The sequence below is a fragment of the Phytophthora cinnamomi genome, assembly GCF_018691715.1.
Source record: "Phytophthora cinnamomi strain GKB4 chromosome Unknown Contig27, whole genome shotgun sequence".
NCBI lineage: Eukaryota > Oomycota > Peronosporomycetes > Peronosporales > Peronosporaceae > Phytophthora > Phytophthora cinnamomi.
The window spans coordinates 1,467,328-1,492,145 of NW_027150960.1; the positions used below are offsets into that span (position 1 = coordinate 1,467,328).

The 24,818-nt window shown below is 58.5% G+C and overlaps 1 protein-coding gene across 1 annotated transcript; it reads left to right on the forward strand.

Moving 5' to 3' along the window:
* Nucleotides 1-599: 599 nt before the first annotated feature.
* IUM83_04199 (D-isomer specific 2-hydroxyacid dehydrogenase) lies at nt 600-1,721 on the forward strand (the record flags this gene model as incomplete). Its single annotated transcript, XM_067928255.1, has 1 exon — nt 600-1,721. The coding sequence occupies one exon, from the start codon at nt 600-602 to the stop codon at nt 1,719-1,721; it is 1,122 nt and encodes a 373-aa protein (XP_067793856.1).
* Nucleotides 1,722-24,818: the final 23,097 nt, after the last annotated feature.

Genomic DNA, 24,818 nt, shown 5'->3' on the forward strand with positions numbered 1-24,818 from the left:
CTGCAGCCGGGAGCTCGATCGATGCTGGGAGGGGCTCCGTCGGTGTCTGGGCTTGAGCCGCATTGCCCTGCTGCTTGAGTCCCTCGTGTCTCTGGCGTTGTCTCGCGGGCCGCTGCCAGTACCGCGGGCTGCATCCAATCCAAGTGCTAACGATCTTGGAGTCGGTGCGTGCTGCTGCACAGAGAGAGCGCTGCCTGCACACTCGCCTCTGGGACAGTCTTTCGGAGTCCAGTCGTTCATGCCTGGGCATCTTCTGCCCGCGTCCGATTTTAATCCAGCGCGCGTGGCGAGCTGCGTTTTTATATTGTTCTTGCGCAGCTCCACGCTGGGCACGGTCCGCCATGGTGCGCGTTTTAACATGCTCGGTTGGTGGCAGTTCGCAAGTCGAGCGTCGAGCAAGCAAGCGACGTGGAGAGGGCCGCTTGGCGTGACGCGCCGCACAAGTGACCGTCCGTCCGCGGCATCACCTTGGACCCAGTATGGTCCAAATGTTCAAAGATTTTTGTTGTGCCCCATACGGTGCGCGTCCGTTTCATGAAAGGTCCACCGCGACGTCAGAAACGCAAAGAAACGCGCAGCTGCCGAGCAAGCAGGGTCAGATGCTGACGTCTGCTGCGCCCAAGCACCAAGATTCGAGCCGCGGCGATCGAGTGCAGCGACCCAAAGCTCATTCTTCCTTTTGCCAAGAACACCTCATCCCACCACCACCAGCCGCCACCATGCAGATCGCCTTCTTCTCGTCGCACAGCTACGACATCGAGTCGATGGAGCGCATCGCCAAGGAGCAGGGCGTCACCCCCGCCCACGAGCTCAAGTTCTTCACCCCGCGCCTGGACGCGGACTCCGCGAAGCTGGCTGAGGGCTGCGAGGGCGTCTGCATCTTCGTCAACGACGTGGCCGACGAGGCCGCTCTGCGCGTGCTGGCCGCCGGCGGCACCAAGGCCATGTTCCTGCGCTGCGCCGGCTTCGACATGATCGACCTCAAGGTGGCCAAGGAGCTGGGTCTGGCCGTGACTCGCGTGCCGGCCTACTCGCCGTACGCTGTGGCTGAGCATGCCGCGTCGCTGATGATGACGCTGAACCGCAAGATTCACCGCTCGTACAACCGCACGCGCGAGCAGAACTTCCGCCTGTCGGGTCTGCTGGGCTTCGACGTGCACGGCAAAACCATCGGCGTCGTGGGCACGGGCAAGATCGGCGCACTCTTCGCTCGCATCGCCGCTGGCTTCGGCGCCAAGGTGCTGGGCTACGATGTGGTGCAGAACCCCGAGGCCCTAAGCTACGGCGTCGAGTACGTGTCGCTGGACGAGATGTGGGCCCGCGCCGACATCATCTCGCTGCACTGCCCGCTGTTCCCGTCGACCAAGCACACGATCAACGCCGAGAGCATCGCTAAGATGAAGGACGGCGTCATGATCATCAACACGAGTCGCGGCGGCCTGATCGACACCAAGGCTCTGGTGGACGGCCTCAAGAGCGGCAAGATCGGCTCGGTCGGCCTCGACGTGTTCGAGGGCGAGGGCGAGTACTTCTACTCGGACCGCTCGGGTGCCATCATCGGCGACGAGACCCTGGCCCGCCTGTTCACGTTCCCGAACGTGCTGATCACGGGTCACCAGGCCTTCTTCACCAAGGAGGCCCTGGACAACATCGCCCTGACGACCTTCGCCAACGTGAAGGCGTACGTCGCCAAGGAGACTCTGGTGAACGAGGTCAAGTAAAGCACTCTATGACTTCGCTTCGATAGCCGGATACTTCAGTCAGTATCTATCATAAATGCACATGTCCACTTTTCCTAGACGACGCATTGTTTGTTCGCTGCATTTGCTACTACTACTATTATATGACGTGGAACTCGAACTTGCTGTCACTTACTGTATGCTTTGTGGTAGTTGGCAATTGCGTTATGGATCGAGTAGTTCGAAGATTGGACGCCTACCAAAAGTGGTCTAATCACTCGACATATCTGCTGCAGATATGTCGGTTCTTATTTCCGAGTATGTCGGCTTATCCTAAATTTGCTCCACCATAAAAGACATTTAGGTTCATCTCTGGTCGGTCTATTTAGTCCCCTTCAACCACTGATGTGATACAATTGCCTATGTACCCGGACACTTCGTTTAGGACACTAAAACATGCACAATCCATCCAGATATCGCCCCCACTTGAAGTTCGCTTGAAGTTCGCCATTTCACGTCGGGCGGGAAGCTACGCAAGAGAAGACGAGATGAGCGAGGAAGAGGACACGATGCTGCTGCTGTGCGAGGCGTACCTGCAGCACAACGCGAAGCTGCACGACGCCCGCCGCGACGTGCACGGCGCGTTGGTGGAGGAGGCGTGGCGCATTGCGGTGCGCACGCGCCACTACCTGACCTCGCAGTGCCTCGACACGCCCTGTGAGGCCGCGTGGATGGCCTTGTGCACCAGCGGCCACGACCTCAACTCCCTAAATGCAACTAGTCTCACAAGGTACTATATAAATATATCGCTCATTGTGTACACTCTGTTGACTAAATTTGATACATGCATGCGCAGAGCTGCCTTCCACCAGCTTCTTAGTCGCTTTTCGAGCTTCTTCTACATCCCAAAACCGTCGACGACAGGTCGCCCTCCTAAGCTACGCTATCACCACCAGGCACTTGGTCTCGTCCTATGCTTCTACGTAGGCTCCATGGAGCAGACCACCTTGTGCATGCTCTTTGGTGTGCCGCCCAGCACGTTGTCGAGAACGCTGAAAAGGGCGGAGGAGGCGCTCTCTAAGGCGCTGGATGGCTACGCACCTGCGCGCATCTCATGGCCTTCGCCTTCTCGCCAGACGCAGCTGGTAAAGCTAGTCGAGGCGCGCGAGCCGCTTCTGAAGCATACGTTTGACTTCATAGACGGCAAAAACTTCCGCGTACGTATGAACTCTGTAAATGTATTAGTTTGGTTACCAGTTTGCTAATATTGTTCTTGACGTACGGTGCAGGTGCAACAACCATCTAGTGCTGATCTACAAAACGCAATGTACAACGGCTGGCTGCACTCAGTCTTCGTCACCGGGACGATCTGTTTCGCAGCCGACAGCTGCATCATCTGGTGCAAGCATAATTGCCCGGGGTCATGGAACGACTCCGACACGTCGCTCGAGTTCCGCACGAAGCTGACGAACCCGACGTTCTGCCCGGATGAGCGCATGAACGTCGTGTCCGACTCGGCCTTCCCGTGCTCCACGGCCATGACCGGCCGAATCCTCACGCCGCTCAAGGACGGCGACTTGGACAGGATCTTGCCCTCGCTGCGCAGCTCGACGCTCACGCTGCACAACGCGATCACCTCCGTGAGGCAGGCTGCGGAGTGGGGCATGGGCAGCATTCAAAAGGTCTACAGTCGTCTAAACCTACCGCTACCCTACGATCAGCAACTACGAGGTGTGCGGCTGAACAACATGTTCCGCATGACAAACTTTCGCGTCCGCACCGTCGGAATCTCTGAGATTCGCACCACCTTCGCTAACGACATGGCGATACCGCAGTAGGACGAACGTTCGTGTCTGTAGAAGCTGTAGCTTTGAATTTGAGTAAATAGCATGGATGCTCATCTCAGCTCTGGTATTCTTGATCTATTTGTCTCTGTTGGCTTGGGCTCTGCAAAGTGCCACGGCCTAGCTTGCATGGTAGCAATTGATATCGAGGTGATGTTAGTAATGTCTTCATTGAGATTAGCTGTTGTCGCGGTTGACGTTTTGCTAACGAGGGCTGCTTTGAACATGAAAACGTTACAAATGAGCCGCCCCTCTTGTTTTTGTCTTCTCTACACCCTCTGCATCTGCGCGTAGATCGGTCCTTCTTCGTCAGAGCGCCGATCAGCAGCATTAGCTCCTGTGTGCGAGCACGGACCTCCTCTTTGTCGCGACGCGCACGCTCCTCGATCTCGAGCTTCTCCTGGCGGCGCCGCTCCTCCGCTTCCACCTTGTCCGCGAGGTAGCGCACCTCACGAGCGGCGAGCTCATCGCGGCGGCGCTGCTCTTCCTCCATGCGTCGGGCTTCGGCCTTGCGCTCGTTCTCCTCGCGCATCATCAGCAACATTTCGAAGATGTTGCCTCCCATCGTGTTGGCCGAACTCTCCAGGTCGCTCAACCGTTTCTTCAGTGCCGCTGTCGCTTTTGCAGCCCGGGCACGCTTTGCATTCGCGTAGCTAGCCTCGATCGACCCCTCGGCCTCCTCGTACGCATGCTTGCGGCCGACTGTGTCGCGGAAGTTGGCCAAGTTTCCCCCTCCCAGTCTGCTGGAGGAGTTGGCAAGCTTCGGATAGCGCTGCGCTTCTTGTTGGTCGCGCGTGCAAGTGACCTCTTGGCCTCGCGTACGAGCATCCGACGCCTTGTCGGCGCCAGATGAACCACTCGTCGCCGTTGTCGTAGTTGAACGTCTCGGGTCAGCCACAGGCGGCGCCTTCGCTGTCTTCTTAAGCCCAGCCGAGCGAAGGCGTGGGCTTGAACGCATGGTCACCGGTGCTGGGCGTGGCGTACTCGCAAACGCTTCCAGCCCTTCGTTGACCGCGGCCGAGTCGAGCAGGTCCGAGGAGTCGCTGACGCGGTCGGCGGGTTGCGTGGCCGACGTGCCACTGCTGTCTGCGCCGAAGCCACTCGTCTCGTCGGAGTGTACCGAGTCATCGCTCGCGGTGCTACCGCTCGTGAACTCGGCGCAGGTGCCGTTGTCACCGCCGGTGCCGCTCACAGCGCCACGATCATCGGTGCAGGTCTCGTGGTCGAAGCTCTCATAGCCGTTGAACTCGAAGCAGACGTCCGGCTGCTCGTCCTGCTCCTCCTCTTCGTCCGCGTCGCATCCGTCGTCCTCGTCGCCCCCGTCGTCCATGATAACCACGTTAGCCTTGTCGTCGATGGCCTTCTTCAGCAACATGGCCTCCTTGATGTAAGGCGGCATTTCTTGCACCCCTGTGGGCTTACGGGTGCTGTAGAGCACCTTAAACTTCCGCCGAAGGCTTTCGTAGTCGCGCTCGCAAACGCCACGGCCACGGTTGGCGTTGAAGTGACTCGCGAGGCGCTCCCACTCGTCCTTCACAAGCGGGAGATACTTGGCGACGAGAGCCAGGAGGCGGCGAACCTCGTTCACCTTGTAGTTAGAGCTTCCAGTAAGTTTAGCCATCTGTAGAACACATACGAGCGTGTGAGCTCCACGACGTAGCCAACGCATGCATAGCAGCAGTAGCAACGTACCGGGGACGGCGATGGAGAGCTTGGGGGGAAAAGTAGTTGTGCTCGGAGCGGAGGAATTGGGCGATGCTTGGTAAAAGCAAGAATGACATCTCAAGGAGCCGCGGTGCTGTCGGCGGCGGCCTCGGCAACACCACAGCCGATTGCCCCTCGACGCCACCACCACCAATAAAGCGACAACACAGTGCGCGAGTTCGCGCCCAAACATCGCGCGCGGGAAGGCCACGGCAGACTCGCGTCCAGGCCGCGCTTCGTTTTGGCGCCAAACAAGGCTGCAGTCACTCGATGTTGAATACAAACGTTCCATTTTCTAGCAATGACAGTCAACTTCGACATCAAACATGCTTGTCAGACATGGATTCATGGACTTACTTGCACATGCTCATCACAGTACGCTTACCTATGCAACACATCTCCCCTCATCGCTCGCTACATCTCCTCTGCATTCGCTACGGGTCGCGCGGTGGCGGCACGATTCGCTGCCGCAGCGGCAGATAAACCACAAGTCATCCCCGTAGTCGACCGTGATCTCTTGTCCTTGGAGCACGTCTTCCGTAGTAACCACCACGACCGTCGTTCGCCGCCCATTCGCCACCTCGCAGAATGTAGCCACCGACTCGCACGAGTGATTAACAAACCGCATCAGTCCCCCGAGGCGCCGGGCGTTGATGGCAACGCAAATGGGGTGGCTGGGTGTCTTTGGCCTCTGCCTCATGACGAGGCGATAGCCCTCGTTGCGCGGGCGGTTCTCGGGCGAGACGCTCACGTGCTCGAGCTCGCCCAAGTACTGGCCCAACACCTCGCCGCTCTCAATGTCGTCGGTGGCCACCACAGACAGCTGCCGCGTTCGCGCATTCCTCGCCAAGCGGACCTTCGTCGACTCCGACAGACCGTTCCCGCACATACCCTCGTACGGACAACAGTTCTTGTTGCAGTACAACTGCATCAACGAATTGCGGCAGGTCCCCACTCGGCATGGAGAAGTGCAGGCACACCAGCCGAAGTGGGGCACCGCGGGGAAGATCATGCCGAGCGGGTTGAATTGCCCACGGAGGTGAGCCACGCGAAATGACCACTGCGCGGGGACGAATCGGTCACGCGGCCGAGCGGCACGAGGCTCCGCACGGGTAGCAGGAGGTGGACTCGTCCGCATGAGGCCGCTTGGGTTCACCATCGGCGAAGACGGCGGCTGCAGCTGTCTTCGGCGGCATGCGTACGGACCAACAGCAGCTCGACGTTCCTGGCGGGCGCTGCGACGCTCTCGAAGCTGGGGCCTTGGCCGTGGGCGTGGAGGGGGAGGAGACTGCGGTGTCTCCAGCAGGATTGGAGATGACGTCGTGGGGCTGAGCGGGTTCCGCGTGGGTGGTGGCGTCGACGAGGCGGTGTCCGTCGCTGCCTCGGGCGGGGCTGGGTTCGTGACCGCCTTCGGCAAACGAACACCGTGCTGCGGGGCCACCCACGGCGGAGTCGCGGTCCCCGTGGAGCTGTCGCTCTCCACGGACGTCGTGTTTTTCGCCCTCCGCCGGTCCTTGCTGCCGCTTGCCACGAACGCCGCCTTCACGGCTCTCACCTCGGCCTGGCCGCCGCCTTGTTCCACGTTCGGCGGGGTGTTCTCCTCGTCACTCGAGTCTTGGATGCAGCGGACGCGCCAGTAGGTTGTCGAGTGGACCATGGTTCTTAGCAGTAGAGACAGCAATCAGTATAACTGCCAAATACATACGTGCGTGTACAGGCGTGTACCTTTCGTTGCAGTGGCAGCGCGGCTTGTCACTCAGCTGACGATTTTCGAAAGTGAGCGAGGGGCGCAAAATGAGATATGCGAAGAATTATGGCAGCTTCAACGGCTAGAGTGATGGTCGGCATAGACTATACAAACTTCGAGATCAACGATTAAGATGGGTTCACTGCATAAGTCTAGGGGTAGGGCTGTTTATTGAGACGATTTTTACGTCTCACGAGATTTATATCGCGTTATGCCCCGCCATATCTACAGCAGATATGTCGAGTGATTTAACCACTTTTGGTAGGCGTCCATTATATTCGCATGGTGTAGGCAGACGTTAACGTGCTAGGTGAAGTAGGACATGTGGAGGATTTAGACTCGACCGCATCCGCTCCATGAGCAGTTTGTGCTCACTTTCCTAGTCACTTATTAGGTATGGCTTCTGCATGGGTAGAATGACTGCAACCTGATCACACTCTATACAGTATGTTTAGTACCAGCCTTCCGACCCGAGTGACTTGTATCCGTTGTAGCAGATCGGCTCTGCTGCAAGGTCCGGTACGATGTCGGTTGATTGACGAGAGGTGGCTGCCGCGCCTGCCCAGTGCGTCGGGTGTGGTGCGGCGGGCGTAGCCACGACGGACTCTTACAGCACATACCGGTACTCTTGATGTTTGCCTGTTGACACCGACAGCTGTGAGCCAGTCTATACGTCTTCTTATGCGCTAGCTTCAGCTTCCACCCATGCAGAAGCACCTGGCGCTGCGTGCGGAGGTTACGGCCACGGCATGGACAAGAACAAATTTGTCTGTTCGTGTTGTATGACTCATGCCGCCGCTCTTGCACCGACATTTGGATTGTCAGTACACACAGCAGTGCTCGTCAACCCATTTCGATGGTAGCAGCATCAATTGCACATTAGTACTACAATTTGTATGCTCTTTGTTGAAGTTGCATAGGAAAGCCAAAAGAGGCTGGACTCGCCCGGTGTCTATATCCGACACAAACTCGATTCAGCGAGGCTCGTGCTCGTGCTCGTGCTTGTTGGAAGTGAGTCGGTCAGTCCATGAATACGTCGTCGGGAAGTCCCAAATGGTGTGCCGCTAAATGGTGTGCCGCCACGATTGATACATTCAGTGACTTTCGTGCATTTGTCCCGCGAACTCTACACTGGCAGGTTGGTCAACAAGGACAACACCATCGAAGCCACATGTGCCTGTGATACAGTTCCGCTATGGAGCCATACCCCCGCGTCTATCTGCTGGGTGGCCCACAGTCCAGAGGGCCAGACCCTCTTGACAGCGGCCCAGATCGAGCCAACCGGTGTCGACGTCCTTTTAGCATGACCGCACCAAGTCTGCAGTCATGCTGCTGTGGTCTCTCCTCATTCTCCAATTTGCTCAGTCGAGGTCAGTCCAGTCGAGCCGACTCGAGCCGAGCCGATTATCGTCGAGTGAGCAAGCGCTCTACAAACTATATCCGGCCAAGCTTTCGACTCCAACAAACAAGTACCTCATGTTCAGCAGCAGCAAGATCTTTGCGATGTGCATTGCTGCCGTCGCCGTCTCGAGCGGGGTGCAGGCTGAGAAAGAGGTGGCCGAGACGTTCGGTCTGCTCGGCCTCGGCCTGCTTGGCCACGGTCTCGGGCTCGGCCCCGGCGTCAGTGTCGGTGTTCCGGGCGTGGCGAGCGTCGGAGTCGGTGGGTATGGCCCGGGCGTCGTGAGTCCGGGTGTGAGCGTCGGCGTGCCTGGTGTGGCGAGCGTCGGCGTCGGCCTCCCCGCTGGCGTTGGTGTTGGCGGCCCCGCTGTCGGTGTGGCTCCTACAGTGGGGGTTGGTGCTCCCGCAGTTAACGTCGGCGCGCCGACCAGCGGCGCCTATGCTCCGGCCACTGCGAATGCCAACGCGGGTGGTGCGCCCGCCAATACCAATGCAAACGGCAACGCCAATGCGAATGCGAATGCCAACGCCAACGCGGCCGCACCTCCTGCTCCCAACTCGGTTGCCAACGCCAATGCCAATGCCGGCGCGCCTCCCGCTTCCAACTCGGTTGCCAACGCCAATGTCAATGCCGGCGCGCCTCCCGCTTCCAACTCGGTTGCCAACGCCAATGCCAATGCCGGCACGCCTCCCACTTCCAACTCGGTCGCCAACGCCAATGCCAACGCCGGCTCACCGCCTAGCGCTGTTAGCAATGCCAACGCGAACACGAACGCGAACGGTGGCCCCGGCGGTAACAGCGGCCCGGGAAAGACGACCACGACCACGGTGACTAGCAACGACGGGACCACATCCGCTACGACCTCGAAGACCGTCAGCAGTACTTCGACGAGCACGGCGACCGCCTCTGCGAGCGCGAATGCGAATACGAAGAGCGGGGCGAATGATGACTCGAACGATGACTTGAACGATAGGCCGAGTGGCAGTCCGAGTGGCGGCAAGACGGGAACCGCTGGCGAGAGCATGAGTGCTGGGCCGAGTGGCAGTCCGAGTGGCGGCAAGACGGGAACCGCTGACGAGAGCACGGGTGCGAAACCGAACAGCGGCGGCAAGACGGGAACGGGCGGCGTCAACGCGGCGGCACAGAAGGCGTACCGCAAGCTCCGCTCGGCAGAATGAGCGAGTTGATTCGCCTGTTAGCATCCCCGCGCAGATATCCACCAGAGTGGCCAAGCGTTCGATCCCACTTGCGTGCGTGCGTGAGTGAGCGAGTGAATGCACACGCGCGTGGAAGCGTGTATAATTGTCGATGAGTTTGAGTCTGTGTTCGCAATAAATACAAGTGCCATTGAGACAGCTCATGGTTTCCCAATATCTTTCTTGAATTAACCCGCTTTCCTCGGCGGTATGCTGTACCCGGGGGAGTGGAGTATAACACCGTCTCCAAATGCATGATACTAGATGGCCAAAAGCGACTGTACCGTGGATGCTGTATTGGTAGGCGTTTGTTTGTTTGTTTGGTTGGCTGGCTGGTTGACTGCTTGTTTGTTTGCTTGCTAGTTTGACTCGTGCATATAATGCAGTATAGCACACTTCAACATTGGAAACATAGCAGCATCCTGTTGAAAATCTGCTCGTGTGCAGCGCGTTCAATAATTACAGTACCAGCCTTCCGACCCGAGTGACTTGTATCCGTTGTAGCAGATCGGCTCTGCTGCAAGGTCCGGTACGATGTCGGTTGATTGACGAGAGGTGGCTGCCGCGCCTGCCCAGTGCGTCGGGTGTGGTGCGGCGGGCGTAGCCACGACGGAATCTTACAGCACATACCCGTACTCTTGATGTTTGCCTGTTGACACCGACAGCTGTGAGCCAGTCTATACGTCTTCTTATGCGCTAGCTTCAGCTTCCACCCATGCAGAAGCACCTGGCGCTGCGTGCGGAGGTTACGGCCACGGCATGGACAAGAACAAATTTGTCTGTTCGTGTTGTATGACTCATGCCGCCGCTCTTGCACCGACATTTGGATTGTCAGTACACACAGCAGTGCTCGTCAACCCATTTCGATGGTAGCAGCATCAATTGCACATTAGTACTACAATTTGTATGCTCTTTGTTGAAGTTGCATAGGAAAGCCAAAAGAGGGTGGACTCGCCCGGTGTCTATATCCGACACAAACTCGATTCAGCGAGGCTCGTGCTCGTGCTCGTGCTTGTTGGAAGTGAGTCGGTCAGTCCATGAATACGTCGTCGGGAAGTCCCAAATGGTGTGCCGCTAAATGGTGTGCCGCCACGATTGATACATTCAGTGACTTTCGTGCATTTGTCCCGCGAACTCTACACTGGCAGGTTGGTCAACAAGGACAACACCATCGAAGCCACATGTGCCTGTGATACAGTTCCGCTATGGAGCCATACCCCCGCGTCTATCTGCTGGGTGGCCCACAGTCCAGAGGGCCAGACCCTCTTGACAGCGGCCCAGATCGAGCCAACCGGTGTCGACGTCCTTTTAGCATGACCGCACCAAGTCTGCAGTCATGCTGCTGTGGTCTCTCCTCATTCTCCAATTTGCTCAGTCGAGGTCAGTCCAGTCGAGCCGACTCGAGCCGAGCCGATTATCGTCGAGTGAGCAAGCGCTCTACAAACTATATCCGGCCAAGCTTTCGACTCCAACAAACAAGTACCTCATGTTCAGCAGCAGCAAGATCTTTGCGATGTGCATTGCTGCCGTCGCCGTCTCGAGCGGGGTGCAGGCTGAGAAAGAGGTGGCCGAGACGTTCGGTCTGCTCGGCCTCGGCCTGCTTGGCCACGGTCTCGGGCTCGGCCCCGGCGTCAGTGTCGGTGTTCCGGGCGTGGCGAGCGTCGGAGTCGGTGGGTATGGCCCGGGCGTCGTGAGTCCGGGTGTGAGCGTCGGCGTGCCTGGTGTGGCGAGCGTCGGCGTCGGCCTCCCCGCTGGCGTTGGTGTTGGCGGCCCCGCTGTCGGTGTGGCTCCTACAGTGGGGTTGGTGCTCCCGCAGTTAACGTCGGCGCGCCGACCAGCGGCGCCTATGCTCCGGCCACTGCGAATGCCAACGCGGGTGGTGCGCCCGCCAATACCAATGCAAACGGCAACGCCAATGCGAATGCGAATGCCAACGCCAACGCGGCCGCACCTCCTGCTCCCAACTCGGTTGCCAACGCCAATGCCAATGCCGGCGCGCCTCCCGCTTCCAACTCGGTTGCCAACGCCAATGTCAATGCCGGCGCGCCTCCCGCTTCCAACTCGGTTGCCAACGCCAATGCCAATGCCGGCACGCCTCCCACTTCCAACTCGGTCGCCAACGCCAATGCCAACGCCGGCTCACCGCCTAGCGCTGTTAGCAATGCCAACGCGAACACGAACGCGAACGGTGGCCCCGGCGGTAACAGCGGCCCGGGAAAGACGACCACGACCACGGTGACTAGCAACGACGGGACCACATCCGCTACGACCTCGAAGACCGTCAGCAGTACTTCGACGAGCACGGCGACCGCCTCTGCGAGCGCGAATGCGAATACGAAGAGCGGGGCGAATGATGACTCGAACGATGACTTGAACGATAGGCCGAGTGGCAGTCCGAGTGGCGGCAAGACGGGAACCGCTGGCGAGAGCATGAGTGCTGGGCCGAGTGGCAGTCCGAGTGGCGGCAAGACGGGAACCGCTGGCGAGAGCACGGGTGCGAAACCGAACAGCGGCGGCAAGACGGGAACGGGCGGCGTCAACGCGGCGGCACAGAAGGCGTACCGCAAGCTCCGCTCGGCAGAATGAGCGAGTTGATTCGCCTGTTAGCATCCCCGCGCAGATATCCACCAGAGTGGCCAAGCGTTCGATCCCACTTGCGTGCGTGCGTGAGTGAGCGAGTGAATGCACACGCGCGTGGAAGCGTGTATAATTGTCGATGAGTTTGAGTCTGTGTTCGCAATAAATACAAGTGCCATTGAGACAGCTCATGGTTTCCCAATATCTTTCTTGAATTAACCCGCTTTCCTCGGCGGTATGCTGTACCCGGGGGAGTGGAGTATAACACCGTCTCCAAATGCATGATACTAGATGGCCAAAAAGCGACTGTACCGTGGATGCTGTATTGGTAGGCGTTTGTTTGTTTGTTTGGTTGGCTGGCTGGTTGACTGCTTGTTTGTTTGCTTGCTAGTTTGACTCGTGCATATAATGCAGTATAGCACACTTCAACATTGGAAACATAGCAGCATCCTGTTGAAAATCTGCTCGTGTGCAGCGCGTTCAATAATTACAGTACCAGCCTTCCGACCCGAGTGACTTGTATCCGTTGTAGCAGATCGGCTCTGCTGCAAGGTCCGGTACGATGTCGGTTGATTGACGAGAGGTGGCTGCCGCGCCTGCCCAGTGCGTCGGGTGTGGTGCGGCGGGCGTAGCCACGACGGAATCTTACAGCACATACCGGTACTCTTGATGTTTGCCTGTTGACACCGACAGCTGTGAGCCAGTCTATACGTCTTCTTATGCGCTAGCTTCAGCTTCCACCCATGCAGAAGCACCTGGCGCTGCGTGCGGAGGTTACGGCCACGGCATGGACAAGAACAAATTTGTCTGTTCGTGTTGTATGACTCATGCCGCCGCTCTTGCACCGACATTTGGATTGTCAGTACACACAGCAGTGCTCGTCAACCCATTTCGATGGTAGCAGCATCAATTGCACATTAGTACTACAATTTGTATGCTCTTTGTTGAAGTTGCATAGGAAAGCCAAAAGAGGGTGGACTCGCCCGGTGTCTATATCCGACACAAACTCGATTCAGCGAGGCTCGTGCTCGTGCTCGTGCTTGTTGGAAGTGAGTCGGTCAGTCCATGAATACGTCGTCGGGAAGTCCCAAATGGTGTGCCGCTAAATGGTGTGCCGCCACGATTGATACATTCAGTGACTTTCGTGCATTTGTCCCGCGAACTCTACACTGGCAGGTTGGTCAACAAGGACAACACCATCGAAGCCACATGTGCCTGTGATACAGTTCCGCTATGGAGCCATACCCCCGCGTCTATCTGCTGGGTGGCCCACAGTCCAGAGGGCCAGACCCTCTTGACAGCGGCCCAGATCGAGCCAACCGGTGTCGACGTCCTTTTAGCATGACCGCACCAAGTCTGCAGTCATGCTGCTGTGGTCTCTCCTCATTCTCCAATTTGCTCAGTCGAGGTCAGTCCAGTCGAGCCGACTCGAGCCGAGCCGATTATCGTCGAGTGAGCAAGCGCTCTACAAACTATATCCGGCCAAGCTTTCGACTCCAACAAACAAGTACCTCATGTTCAGCAGCAGCAAAATCTTTGCGATGTGCATTGCTGCCGTCGCCGTCTCGAGCGGGGTGCAGGCTGAGAAAGAGGTGGCCGAGACGTTCGGTCTGCTCGGCCTCGGCCTGCTTGGCCACGGTCTCGGGCTCGGCCCCGGCGTCAGTGTCGGTGTTCCGGGCGTGGCGAGCGTCGGAGTCGGTGGGTATGGCCCGGGCGTCGTGAGTCCGGGTGTGAGCGTCGGCGTGCCTGGTGTGGCGAGCGTCGGCGTCGGCCTCCCCGCTGGCGTTGGTGTTGGCGGCCCCGCTGTCGGTGTGGCTCCTACAGTGGGGGTTGGTGCTCCCGCAGTTAACGTCGGCGCGCCGACCAGCGGCGCCTATGCTCCGGCCACTGCGAATGCCAACGCGGGTGGTGCGCCCGCCAATACCAATGCAAACGGCAACGCCAATGCGAATGCGAATGCCAACGCCAACGCGGCCGCACCTCCTGCTCCCAACTCGGTTGCCAACGCCAATGCCAATGCCGGCCGCACCTCCTGCTCCCAACTCGGTTGCCAACGCCAATGTCAATGCCGGCGCGCCTCCCGCTTCCAACTCGGTTGCCAACGCCAATGCCAATGCCGGCACGCCTCCCACTTCCAACTCGGTCGCCAACGCCAATGCCAACGCCGGCTCACCGCCTAGCGCTGTTAGCAATGCCAACGCGAACACGAACGCGAACGGTGGCCCCGGCGGTAACAGCGGCCCGGGAAAGACGACCACGACCACGGTGACTAGCAACGACGGGACCACATCCGCTACGACCTCGAAGACCGTCAGCAGTACTTCGACGAGCACGGCGACCGCCTCTGCGAGCGCGAATGCGAATACGAAGAGCGGGGCGAATGATGACTCGAACGATGACTTGAACGATAGGCCGAGTGGCAGTCCGAGTGGCGGCAAGACGGGAACCGCTGGCGAGAGCATGAGTGCTGGGCCGAGTGGCAGTCCGAGTGGCGGCAAGACGGGAACCGCTGGCGAGAGCACGGGTGCGAAACCGAACAGCGGCGGCAAGACGGGAACGGGCGGCGTCAACGCGGCGGCACAGAAGGCGTACCGCAAGCTCCGCTCGGTAGAATGAGCGAGTTGATTCGCCTGTTAGCATCCCCGCGCAGATATCCACCAGAGTGGCCAAGCGTTCGATCCCACTTGCGTGCGTGCGTGAGTGAGCGAGTGAATGCACACGCGCGTGGAAGCGTGTATAATTGTCGATGAGTTTGAGTCTGTGTTCGCAATAAATACAAGTGCCATTGAGACAGCTCATGGTTTCCCAATATCTTTCTTGAATTAACCCGCTTTCCTCGGCGGTATGCTGTACCCGGGGGAGTGGAGTATAACACCGTCTCCAAATGCATGATACTAGATGGCCAAAAAGCGACTGTACCGTGGATGCTGTATTGGTAGGCGTTTGTTTGTTTGTTTGGTTGGCTGGCTGGTTGACTGCTTGTTTGTTTGCTTGCTAGTTTGACTCGTGCATATAATGCAGTATAGCACACTTCAACATTGGAAACATAGCAGCATCCTGTTGAAAATCTGCTCGTGTGCAGCGCGTTCAATAATTACAGTACCAGCCTTCCGACCCGAGTGACTTGTATCCGTTGTAGCAGATCGGCTCTGCTGCAAGGTCCGGTACGATGTCGGTTGATTGACGAGAGGTGGCTGCCGCGCCTGCCCAGTGCGTCGGGTGTGGTGCGGCGGGCGTAGCCACGACGGAATCTTACAGCACATACCGGTACTCTTGATGTTTGCCTGTTGACACCGACAGCTGTGAGCCAGTCTATACGTCTTCTTATGCGCTAGCTTCAGCTTCCACCCATGCAGAAGCACCTGGCGCTGCGTGCGGAGGTTACGGCCACGGCATGGACAAGAACAAATTTGTCTGTTCGTGTTGTATGACTCATGCCGCCGCTCTTGCACCGACATTTGGATTGTCAGTACACACAGCAGTGCTCGTCAACCCATTTCGATGGTAGCAGCATCAATTGCACATTAGTACTACAATTTGTATGCTCTTTGTTGAAGTTGCATAGGAAAGCCAAAAGAGGCTGGACTCGCCCGGTGTCTATATCCGACATAAACTCGATTCAGCGAGGCTCGTGCTCGTGCTCGTGCTTGTTGGAAGTGAGTCGGTCAGTCCATGAATACGTCGTCGGGAAGTCCCAAATGGTGTGCCGCTAAATGGTGTGCCGCCACGATTGATACATTCAGTGACTTTCGTGCATTTGTCCCGCGAACTCTACACTGGCAGGTTGGTCAACAAGGACAACACCATCGAAGCCACATGTGCCTGTGATACAGTTCCGCTATGGAGCCATACCCCCGCGTCTATCTGCTGGGTGGCCCACAGTCCAGAGGGCCAGACCCTCTTGACAGCGGCCCAGATCGAGCCAACCGGTGTCGACGTCCTTTTAGCATGACCGCACCAAGTCTGCAGTCATGCTGCTGTGGTCTCTCCTCATTCTCCAATTTGCTCAGTCGAGGTCAGTCCAGTCGAGCCGACTCGAGCCGAGCCGATTATCGTCGAGTGAGCAAGCGCTCTACAAACTATATCCGGCCAAGCTTTCGACTCCAACAAACAAGTACCTCATGTTCAGCAGCAGCAAATCTTTGCGATGTGCATTGCTGCCGTCGCCGTCTCGAGCGGGGTGCAGGCTGAGAAAGAGGTGGCCGAGACGTTCGGTCTGCTCGGCCTCGGCCTGCTTGGCCACGGTCTCGGGCTCGGCCCCGGCGTCAGTGTCGGTGTTCCGGGCGTGGCGAGCGTCGGAGTCGGTGGGTATGGCCCGGGCGTCGTGAGTCCGGGTGTGAGCGTCGGCGTGCCTGGTGTGGCGAGCGTCGGCGTCGGCCTCCCCGCTGGCGTTGGTGTTGGCGGCCCCGCTGTCGGTGTGGCTCCTACAGTGGGGGTTGGTGCTCCCGCAGTTAACGTCGGCGCGCCGACCAGCGGCGCCTATGCTCCGGCCACTGCGAATGCCAACGCGGGTGGTGCGCCCGCCAATACCAATGCAAACGGCAACGCCAATGCGAATGCGAATGCCAACGCCAACGCGGCCGCACCTCCTGCTCCCAACTCGGTTGCCAACGCCAATGCCAATGCCGGCGCGCCTCCCGCTCCCAACTCGGTTGCCAACGCCAATGCCAATGCCGGCGCGCCTCCCGCTTCCAACTCGGTTGCCAACGCCAATGCCAATGCCGGCGCGCCTCCCGCTTCCAACTCGGTTGCCAACGCCAATGCCAACGCCGGCTCACCGCCTAGCGCTGTTAGCAATGCCAACGCGAACACGAACGCGAACGGTGGCCCCGGCGGTAACAGCGGCCCGGGAAAGACGACCACGACCACGGTGACTAGCAACGACGGGACCACATCCGCTACGACCTCGAAGACCGTCAGCAGTACTTCGACGAGCACGGCGACCGCCTCTGCGAGCGCGAATGCGAATACGAAGAGCGGGGCGAATGATGACTCGAACGATGACTTGAACGATAGGCCGAGTGGCAGTCCGAGTGGCGGCAAGACGGGAACCGCTGGCGAGAGCATGAGTGCTGGGCCGAGTGGCAGTCCGAGTGGCGGCAAGACGGGAACCGCTGGCGAGAGCACGGGTGCGAAACCGAACAGCGGCGGCAAGACGGGAACGGGCGGCGTCAACGCGGCGGCACAGAAGGCGTACCGCAAGCTCCGCTCGGCAGAATGAGCGAGTTGATTCGCCTGTTAGCATCCCCGCGCAGATATCCACCAGAGTGGCCAAGCGTTCGATCCCACTTGCGTGCGTGCGTGAGTGAGCGAGTGAATGCACACGCGCGTGGAAGCGTGTATAATTGTCGATGAGTTTGAGTCTGTGTTCGCAATAAATACAAGTGCCATTGAGACAGCTCATGGTTTCCCAATATCTTTCTTGAATTAACCCGCTTTCCTCGGCGGTATGCTGTACCCGGGGAGTGGAGTATAACACCGTCTCCAAATGCATGATACTAGATGGCCAAAAAGCGACTGTACCGTGGATGCTGTATTGGTAGGCGTTTGTTTGTTTGTTTGGTTGGCTGGCTGGTTGACTGCTTGTTTGTTTGCTTGCTAGTTTGACTCGTGCATATAATGCAGTATAGCACACTTCAACATTGGAAACATAGCAGCATCCTGTTGAAAATCTGCTCGTGTGCAGCGCGTTCAATAATTACAGTACCAGCCTTCCGACCCGAGTGACTTGTATCCGTTGTAGCAGATCGGCTCTGCTGCAAGGTCCGGTACGATGTCGGTTGATTGACGAGAGGTGGCTGCCGCGCCTGCCCAGTGCGTCGGGTGTGGTGCGGCGGGCGTAGCCACGACGGAATCTTACAGCACATACCGGTACTCTTGATGTTTGCCTGTTGACACCGACAGCTGTGAGCCAGTCTATACGTCTTCTTATGCGCTAGCTTCAGCTTCCACCCATGCAGAAGCACCTGGCGCTGCGTGCGGAGGTTACGGCCACGGCATGGACAAGAACAAATTTGTCTGTTCGTGTTGTATGACTCATGCCGCCGCTCTTGCACCGACATTTGGATTGTCAGTACACACAGCAGTGCTCGTCAACCCATTTCGATGGTAGCAGCATCAATTGCACATTAGTACTACAATTTGTATGCTCTTTGTTGAAGTTGCATAGGAAAGCCAAAGAGGGTGGACTCGCCCGGTGTCTATATCCGACATAAACTCGATTCAGCGAGGCTCGTGCTCGTGCTCGTGCTTGTTGGAAGTGAGTCGGTCAGTCCATGAATACGTCGTCGGGAAGTCCCAAATGGTGTGCCGCTAAATGGTGTGCCGCCACGATTGATACATTCAGTGACTTTCGTGCATTTGTCCCGCGAACTCTACACTGGCAGGTTGGTCAACAAGGACAACACCATCGAAGCCACATGTGCCTGTGATACTGTTCCGCTATGGAGCCATACCCCGCGTCTATCTGCTGGGTGGCCCACAGTCCAGAGGGCCAGACCCTCTTGACAGCGGCCCAGATCGAGCCAACCGGTGTCGACGTCCTTTTAGCATGACCGCACCAAGTCTGCAGTCATGCTGCTGTGGTCTCTCCTCATTCTCCAATTTGCTCAGTCGAGGTCAGTCCAGTCGAGCCGACTCGAGCCGAGCCGATTATCGTCGAGTGAGCAAGCGCTCTACAAACTATATCCGGCCAAGCTTTCGACTCCAACAAACAAGTACCTCATGTTCAGCAGCAGCAAGATCTTTGCGATGTGCATTGCTGCCGTCGCCGTCTCGAGCGGGGTGCAGGCTGAGAAAGAGGTGGCCGAGACGTTCGGTCTGCTCGGCCTCGGCCTGCTTGGCCACGGTCTCGGGCTCGGCCCCGGCGTCAGTGTCGGTGTTCCGGGCGTGGCGAGCGTCGGAGTCGGTGGGTATGGCCCGGGCGTCGTGAGTCCGGGTGTGAGCGTCGGCGTGCCTGGTGTGGCGAGCGTCGGCGTCGGCCTCCCCGCTGGCGTTGGTGTTGGCGGCCCCGCTGTCGGTGTGGCTCCTACAGTGGGGTTGGTGCTCCCGCAGTTAACGTCGGCGCGCCGACCAGCGGCGCCTATGCTCCGGCCACTGCGAATGCCAACGCGGGTGGTGCGCCCGCCAATACCAATGCAAACGGCAACGCCAATGCGAATGCGAATGCCAACGCCAACGCGGCCGCACCTCCTGCTCCCAACTCGGTTGCCAACGCCAATGCCAATGCCGGCGCGCCTCCCGCTTCCAACTCGGTTGCCAACGCCAATGCCAATGCCGGCACGCCTCCCACTTCCAACTCGGTCGCCAACGCCAATGCCAACGCCGGCTCACCGCCTAGCGCTGTTAGCAATGCCAACGCGAACACGAACGCGAACGGTGGCCCCGGCGGTAACAGCGGCCCGGGAAAGACGACCACGACCACGGTGACTAGCAACGACGGGACCACATCCGCTACGACCTCGAAGACCGTCAGCAGTACTTCGACGAGCACGGCGACCGCCTCTGCGAGCGCGAATGCGAATACGAAGAGCGGGGCGAATGATGACTCGAACGATGACTTGAACGATAGGCCGAGTGGCAGTCCGAGTGGCGGCAAGACGGGAACCGCTGGCGAGAGCATGAGTGCTGGGCCGAGTGGCAGTCCGAGTGGCGGCAAGACGGGAACCGCTGGCGAGAGCACGGGTGCGAAACCGAACAGCGGCGGCAAGACGGGAACGGGCGGCGTCAACGCGGCGGCACAGAAGGCGTACCGCAAGCTCCGCTCGGCAGAATGAGCGAGTTGATTCGCCTGTTAGCATCCCCGCGCAGATATCCACCAGAGTGGCCAAGCGTTCGATCCCACTTGCGTGCGTGCGTGAGTGAGCGAGTGAATGCACACGCGCGTGGAAGCGTGTATAATTGTCGATGAGTTTGAGTCTGTGTTCGCAATAAATACAAGTGCCATTGAGACAGCTCATGGTTTCCCAATATCTTTCTTGAATTAACCCGCTTTCCTCGGCGGTATGCTGTACCCGGGGAGTGGAGTATAACACCGTCTCCAAATGCATGATACTAGATGGCCAAAAAGCGACTGTACCGTGGATGCTGTATTGGTAGGCGTTTGTTTGTTTGTTTGGTTGGCTGGCTGGTTGACTGCTTGTTTGTTTGCTTGCTAGTTTGACTCGTGCATATAATGCAGTATAGCACACTTCAACATTGGAAACATAGCAGCATCCTGTTGAAAATCTGCTCGTGTGCAGCGCGTTCAATAATTACAGTACCAGCCTTCCGACCCGAGTGACTTGTATCCGTTGTAGCAGATCGGCTCTGCTGCAAGGTCCGGTACGATGTCGGTTGATTGACGAGAGGTGGCTGCCGCGCCTGCCCAGTGCGTCGGGTGTGGTGCGGCGGGCGTAGCCACGACGGAATCTTACAGCACATACCGGTACTCTTGATGTTTGCCTGTTGACACCGACAGCTGTGAGCCAGTCTATACGTCTTCTTATGCGCTAGCTTCAGCTTCCACCCATGCAGAAGCACCTGGCGCTGCGTGCGGAGGTTACGGCCACGGCATGGACAAGAACAAATTTGTCTGTTCGTGTTGTATGACTCATGCCGCCGCTCTTGCACCGACATTTGGATTGTCAGTACACACAGCAGTGCTCGTCAACCCATTTCGATGGTAGCAGCATCAATTGCACATTAGTACTACAATTTGTATGCTCTTTGTTGAAGTTGCATAGGAAAGCCAAAAGAGGGTGGACTCGCCCGGTGTCTATATCCGACACAAACTCGATTCAGCGAGGCTCGTGCTCGTGCTCGTGCTTGTTGGAAGTGAGTCGGTCAGTCCATGAATACGTCGTCGGGAAGTCCCAAATGGTGTGCCGCTAAATGGTGTGCCGCCACGATTGATACATTCAGTGACTTTCGTGCATTTGTCCCGCGAACTCTACACTGGCAGGTTGGTCAACAAGGACAACACCATCGAAGCCACATGTGCCTGTGATACAGTTCCGCTATGGAGCCATACCCCCGCGTCTATCTGCTGGGTGGCCCACAGTCCAGAGGGCCAGACCCTCTTGACAGCGGCCCAGATCGAGCCAACCGGTGTCGACGTCCTTTTAGCATGACCGCACCAAGTCTGCAGTCATGCTGCTGTGGTCTCTCCTCATTCTCCAATTTGCTCAGTCGAGGTCAGTCCAGTCGAGCCGACTCGAGCCGAGCCGATTATCGTCGAGTGAGCAAGCGCTCTACAAACTATATCCGGCCAAGCTTTCGACTCCAACAAACAAGTACCTCATGTTCAGCAGCAGCAAAATCTTTGCGATGTGCATTGCTGCCGTCGCCGTCTCGAGCGGGGTGCAGGCTGAGAAAGAGGTGGCCGAGACGTTCGGTCTGCTCGGCCTCGGCCTGCTTGGCCACGGTCTCGGGCTCGGCCCCGGCGTCAGTGTCGGTGTTCCGGGCGTGGCGAGCGTCGGAGTCGGTGGGTATGGCCCGGGCGTCGTGAGTCCGGGTGTGAGCGTCGGCGTGCCTGGTGTGGCGAGCGTCGGCGTCGGCCTCCCCGCTGGCGTTGGTGTTGGCGGCCCCGCTGTCGGTGTGGCTCCTACAGTGGGGGTTGGTGCTCCCGCAGTTAACGTCGGCGCGCCGACCAGCGGCGCCTATGCTCCGGCCACTGCGAATGCCAACGCGGGTGGTGCGCCCGCCAATACCAATGCAAACGGCAACGCCAATGCGAATGCGAATGCCAACGCCAACGCGGCCGCACCTCCTGCTCCCAACTCGGTTGCCAACGCCAATGCCAATGCCGGCGCGCCTCCCGCTTCCAACTCGGTTGCCAACGCCAATGTCAATGCCGGCGCGCCTCCCGCTTCCAACTCGGTTGCCAACGCCAATGCCAATGCCGGCACGCCTCCCACTTCCAACTCGGTCGCCAACGCCAATGCCAACGCCGGCTCACCGCCTAGCGCTGTTAGCAATGCCAACGCGAACACGAACGCGAACGGTGGCCCCGGCGGTAACAGCGGCCCGGGAAAGACGACCACGACCACGGTGACTAGCAACGACGGGACCACATCCGCTACGACCTCGAAGACCGTCAGCAGTACTTCGACGAGCACGGCGACCGCCTCTGCGAGCGCGAATGCGAATACGAAGAGCGGGGCGAATGATGACTCGAACGATGACTTGAACGATAGGCCGAGTGGCAGTCCGAGTGGCGGCAAGACGGGAACCGCTGGCGAGAGCATGAGTGCTGGGCCGAGTGGCAGTCCGAGTGGCGGCAAGACGGGAACCGCTGACGAGAGCACGGGTGCGAAACCGAACAGCGGCGGCAAGACGGGAACGGGCGGCGTCAACGCGGCGGCACAGAAGGCGTACCGCAAGCTCCGCTCGGCAGAATGAGCGAGTTGATTCGCCTGTTAGCATCCCCGCGCAGATATCCACCAGAGTGGCCAAGCGTTCGATCCCACTTGCGTGCGTGCGTGAGTGAGCGAGTGAATGCACACGCGCGTGGAAGCGTGTATAATTGTCGATGAGTTTGAGTCTGTGTTCGCAATAAATACAAGTGCCATTGAGACAGCTCATGGTTTCCCAATATCTTTCTTGAATTAACCCGCTTTCCTCGGCGGTATGCTGTACCCGGGGGAGTGGAGTATAACACCGTCTCCAAATGCATGATACTAGATGGCCAAAAAGCGACTGTACCGTGGATGCTGTATTGGTAGGCGTTTGTTTGTTTGTTTGGTTGGCTGGCTGGTTGACTGCTTGTTTGTTTGCTTGCTAGTTTGACTCGTGCATATAATGCAGTATAGCACACTTCAACATTGGAAACATAGCAGCATCCTGTTGAAAATCTGCTCGTGTGCAGCGCGTTCAATAATTACAGTACCAGCCTTCCGACCCGAGTGACTTGTATCCGTTGTAGCAGATCGGCTCTGCTGCAAGGTCCGGTACGATGTCGGTTGATTGACGAGAGGTGGCTGCCGCGCCTGCCCAGTGCGTCGGGTGTGGTGCGGCGGGCGTAGCCACGACGGAATCTTACAGCACATACCGGTACTCTTGATGTTTGCCTGTTGACACCGACAGCTGTGAGCCAGTCTATACGTCTTCTTATGCGCTAGCTTCAGCTTCCACCCATGCAGAAGCACCTGGCGCTGCGTGCGGAGGTTACGGCCACGGCATGGACAAGAACAAATTTGTCTGTTCGTGTTGTATGACTCATGCCGCCGCTCTTGCACCGACATTTGGATTGTCAGTACACACAGCAGTGCTCGTCAACCCATTTCGATGGTAGCAGCATCAATTGCACATTAGTACTACAATTTGTATGCTCTTTGTTGAAGTTGCATAGGAAAGCCAAAAGAGGGTGGACTCGCCCGGTGTCTATATCCGACACAAACTCGATTCAGCGAGGCTCGTGCTCGTGCTCGTGCTTGTTGGAAGTGAGTCGGTCAGTCCATGAATACGTCGTCGGGAAGTCCCAAATGGTGTGCCGCTAAATGGTGTGCCGCCACGATTGATACATTCAGTGACTTTCGTGCATTTGTCCCGCGAACTCTACACTGGCAGGTTGGTCAACAAGGACAACACCATCGAAGCCACATGTGCCTGTGATACAGTTCCGCTATGGAGCCATACCCCCGCGTCTATCTGCTGGGTGGCCCACAGTCCAGAGGGCCAGACCCTCTTGACAGCGGCCCAGATCGAGCCAACCGGTGTCGACGTCCTTTTAGCATGACCGCACCAAGTCTGCAGTCATGCTGCTGTGGTCTCTCCTCATTCTCCAATTTGCTCAGTCGAGGTCAGTCCAGTCGAGCCGACTCGAGCCGAGCCGATTATCGTCGAGTGAGCAAGCGCTCTACAAACTATATCCGGCCAAGCTTTCGACTCCAACAAACAAGTACCTCATGTTCAGCAGCAGCAAAGATCTTTGCGATGTGCATTGCTGCCGTCGCCGTCTCGAGCGGGGTGCAGGCTGAGAAAGAGGTGGCCGAGACGTTCGGTCTGCTCGGCCTCGGCCTGCTTGGCCACGGTCTCGGGCTCGGCCCCGGCGTCAGTGTCGGTGTTCCGGGCGTGGCGAGCGTCGGAGTCGGTGGGTATGGCCCGGGCGTCGTGAGTCCGGGTGTGAGCGTCGGCGTGCCTGGTGTGGCGAGCGTCGGCGTCGGCCTCCCCGCTGGCGTTGGTGTTGGCGGCCCCGCTGTCGGTGTGGCTCCTACAGTGGGGGTTGGTGCTCCCGCAGTTAACGTCGGCGCGCCGACCAGCGGCGCCTATGCTCCGGCCACTGCGAATGCCAACGCGGGTGGTGCGCCCGCCAATACCAATGCAAACGGCAACGCCAATGCGAATGCGAATGCCAACGCCAACGCGGCCGCACCTCCTGCTCCCAACTCGGTTGCCAACGCCAATGCCAATGCCGGCGCGCCTCCCGCTTCCAACTCGGTTGCCAACGCCAATGCCAATGCCGGCACGCCTCCCACTTCCAACTCGGTCGCCAACGCCAATGCCAACGCCGGCTCACCGCCTAGCGCTGTTAGCAATGCCAACGCGAACACGAACGCGAACGGTGGCCCCGGCGGTAACAGCGGCCCGGGAAAGACGACCACGACCACGGTGACTAGCAACGACGGGACCACATCCGCTACGACCTCGAAGACCGTCAGCAGTACTTCGACGAGCACGGCGACCGCCTCTGCG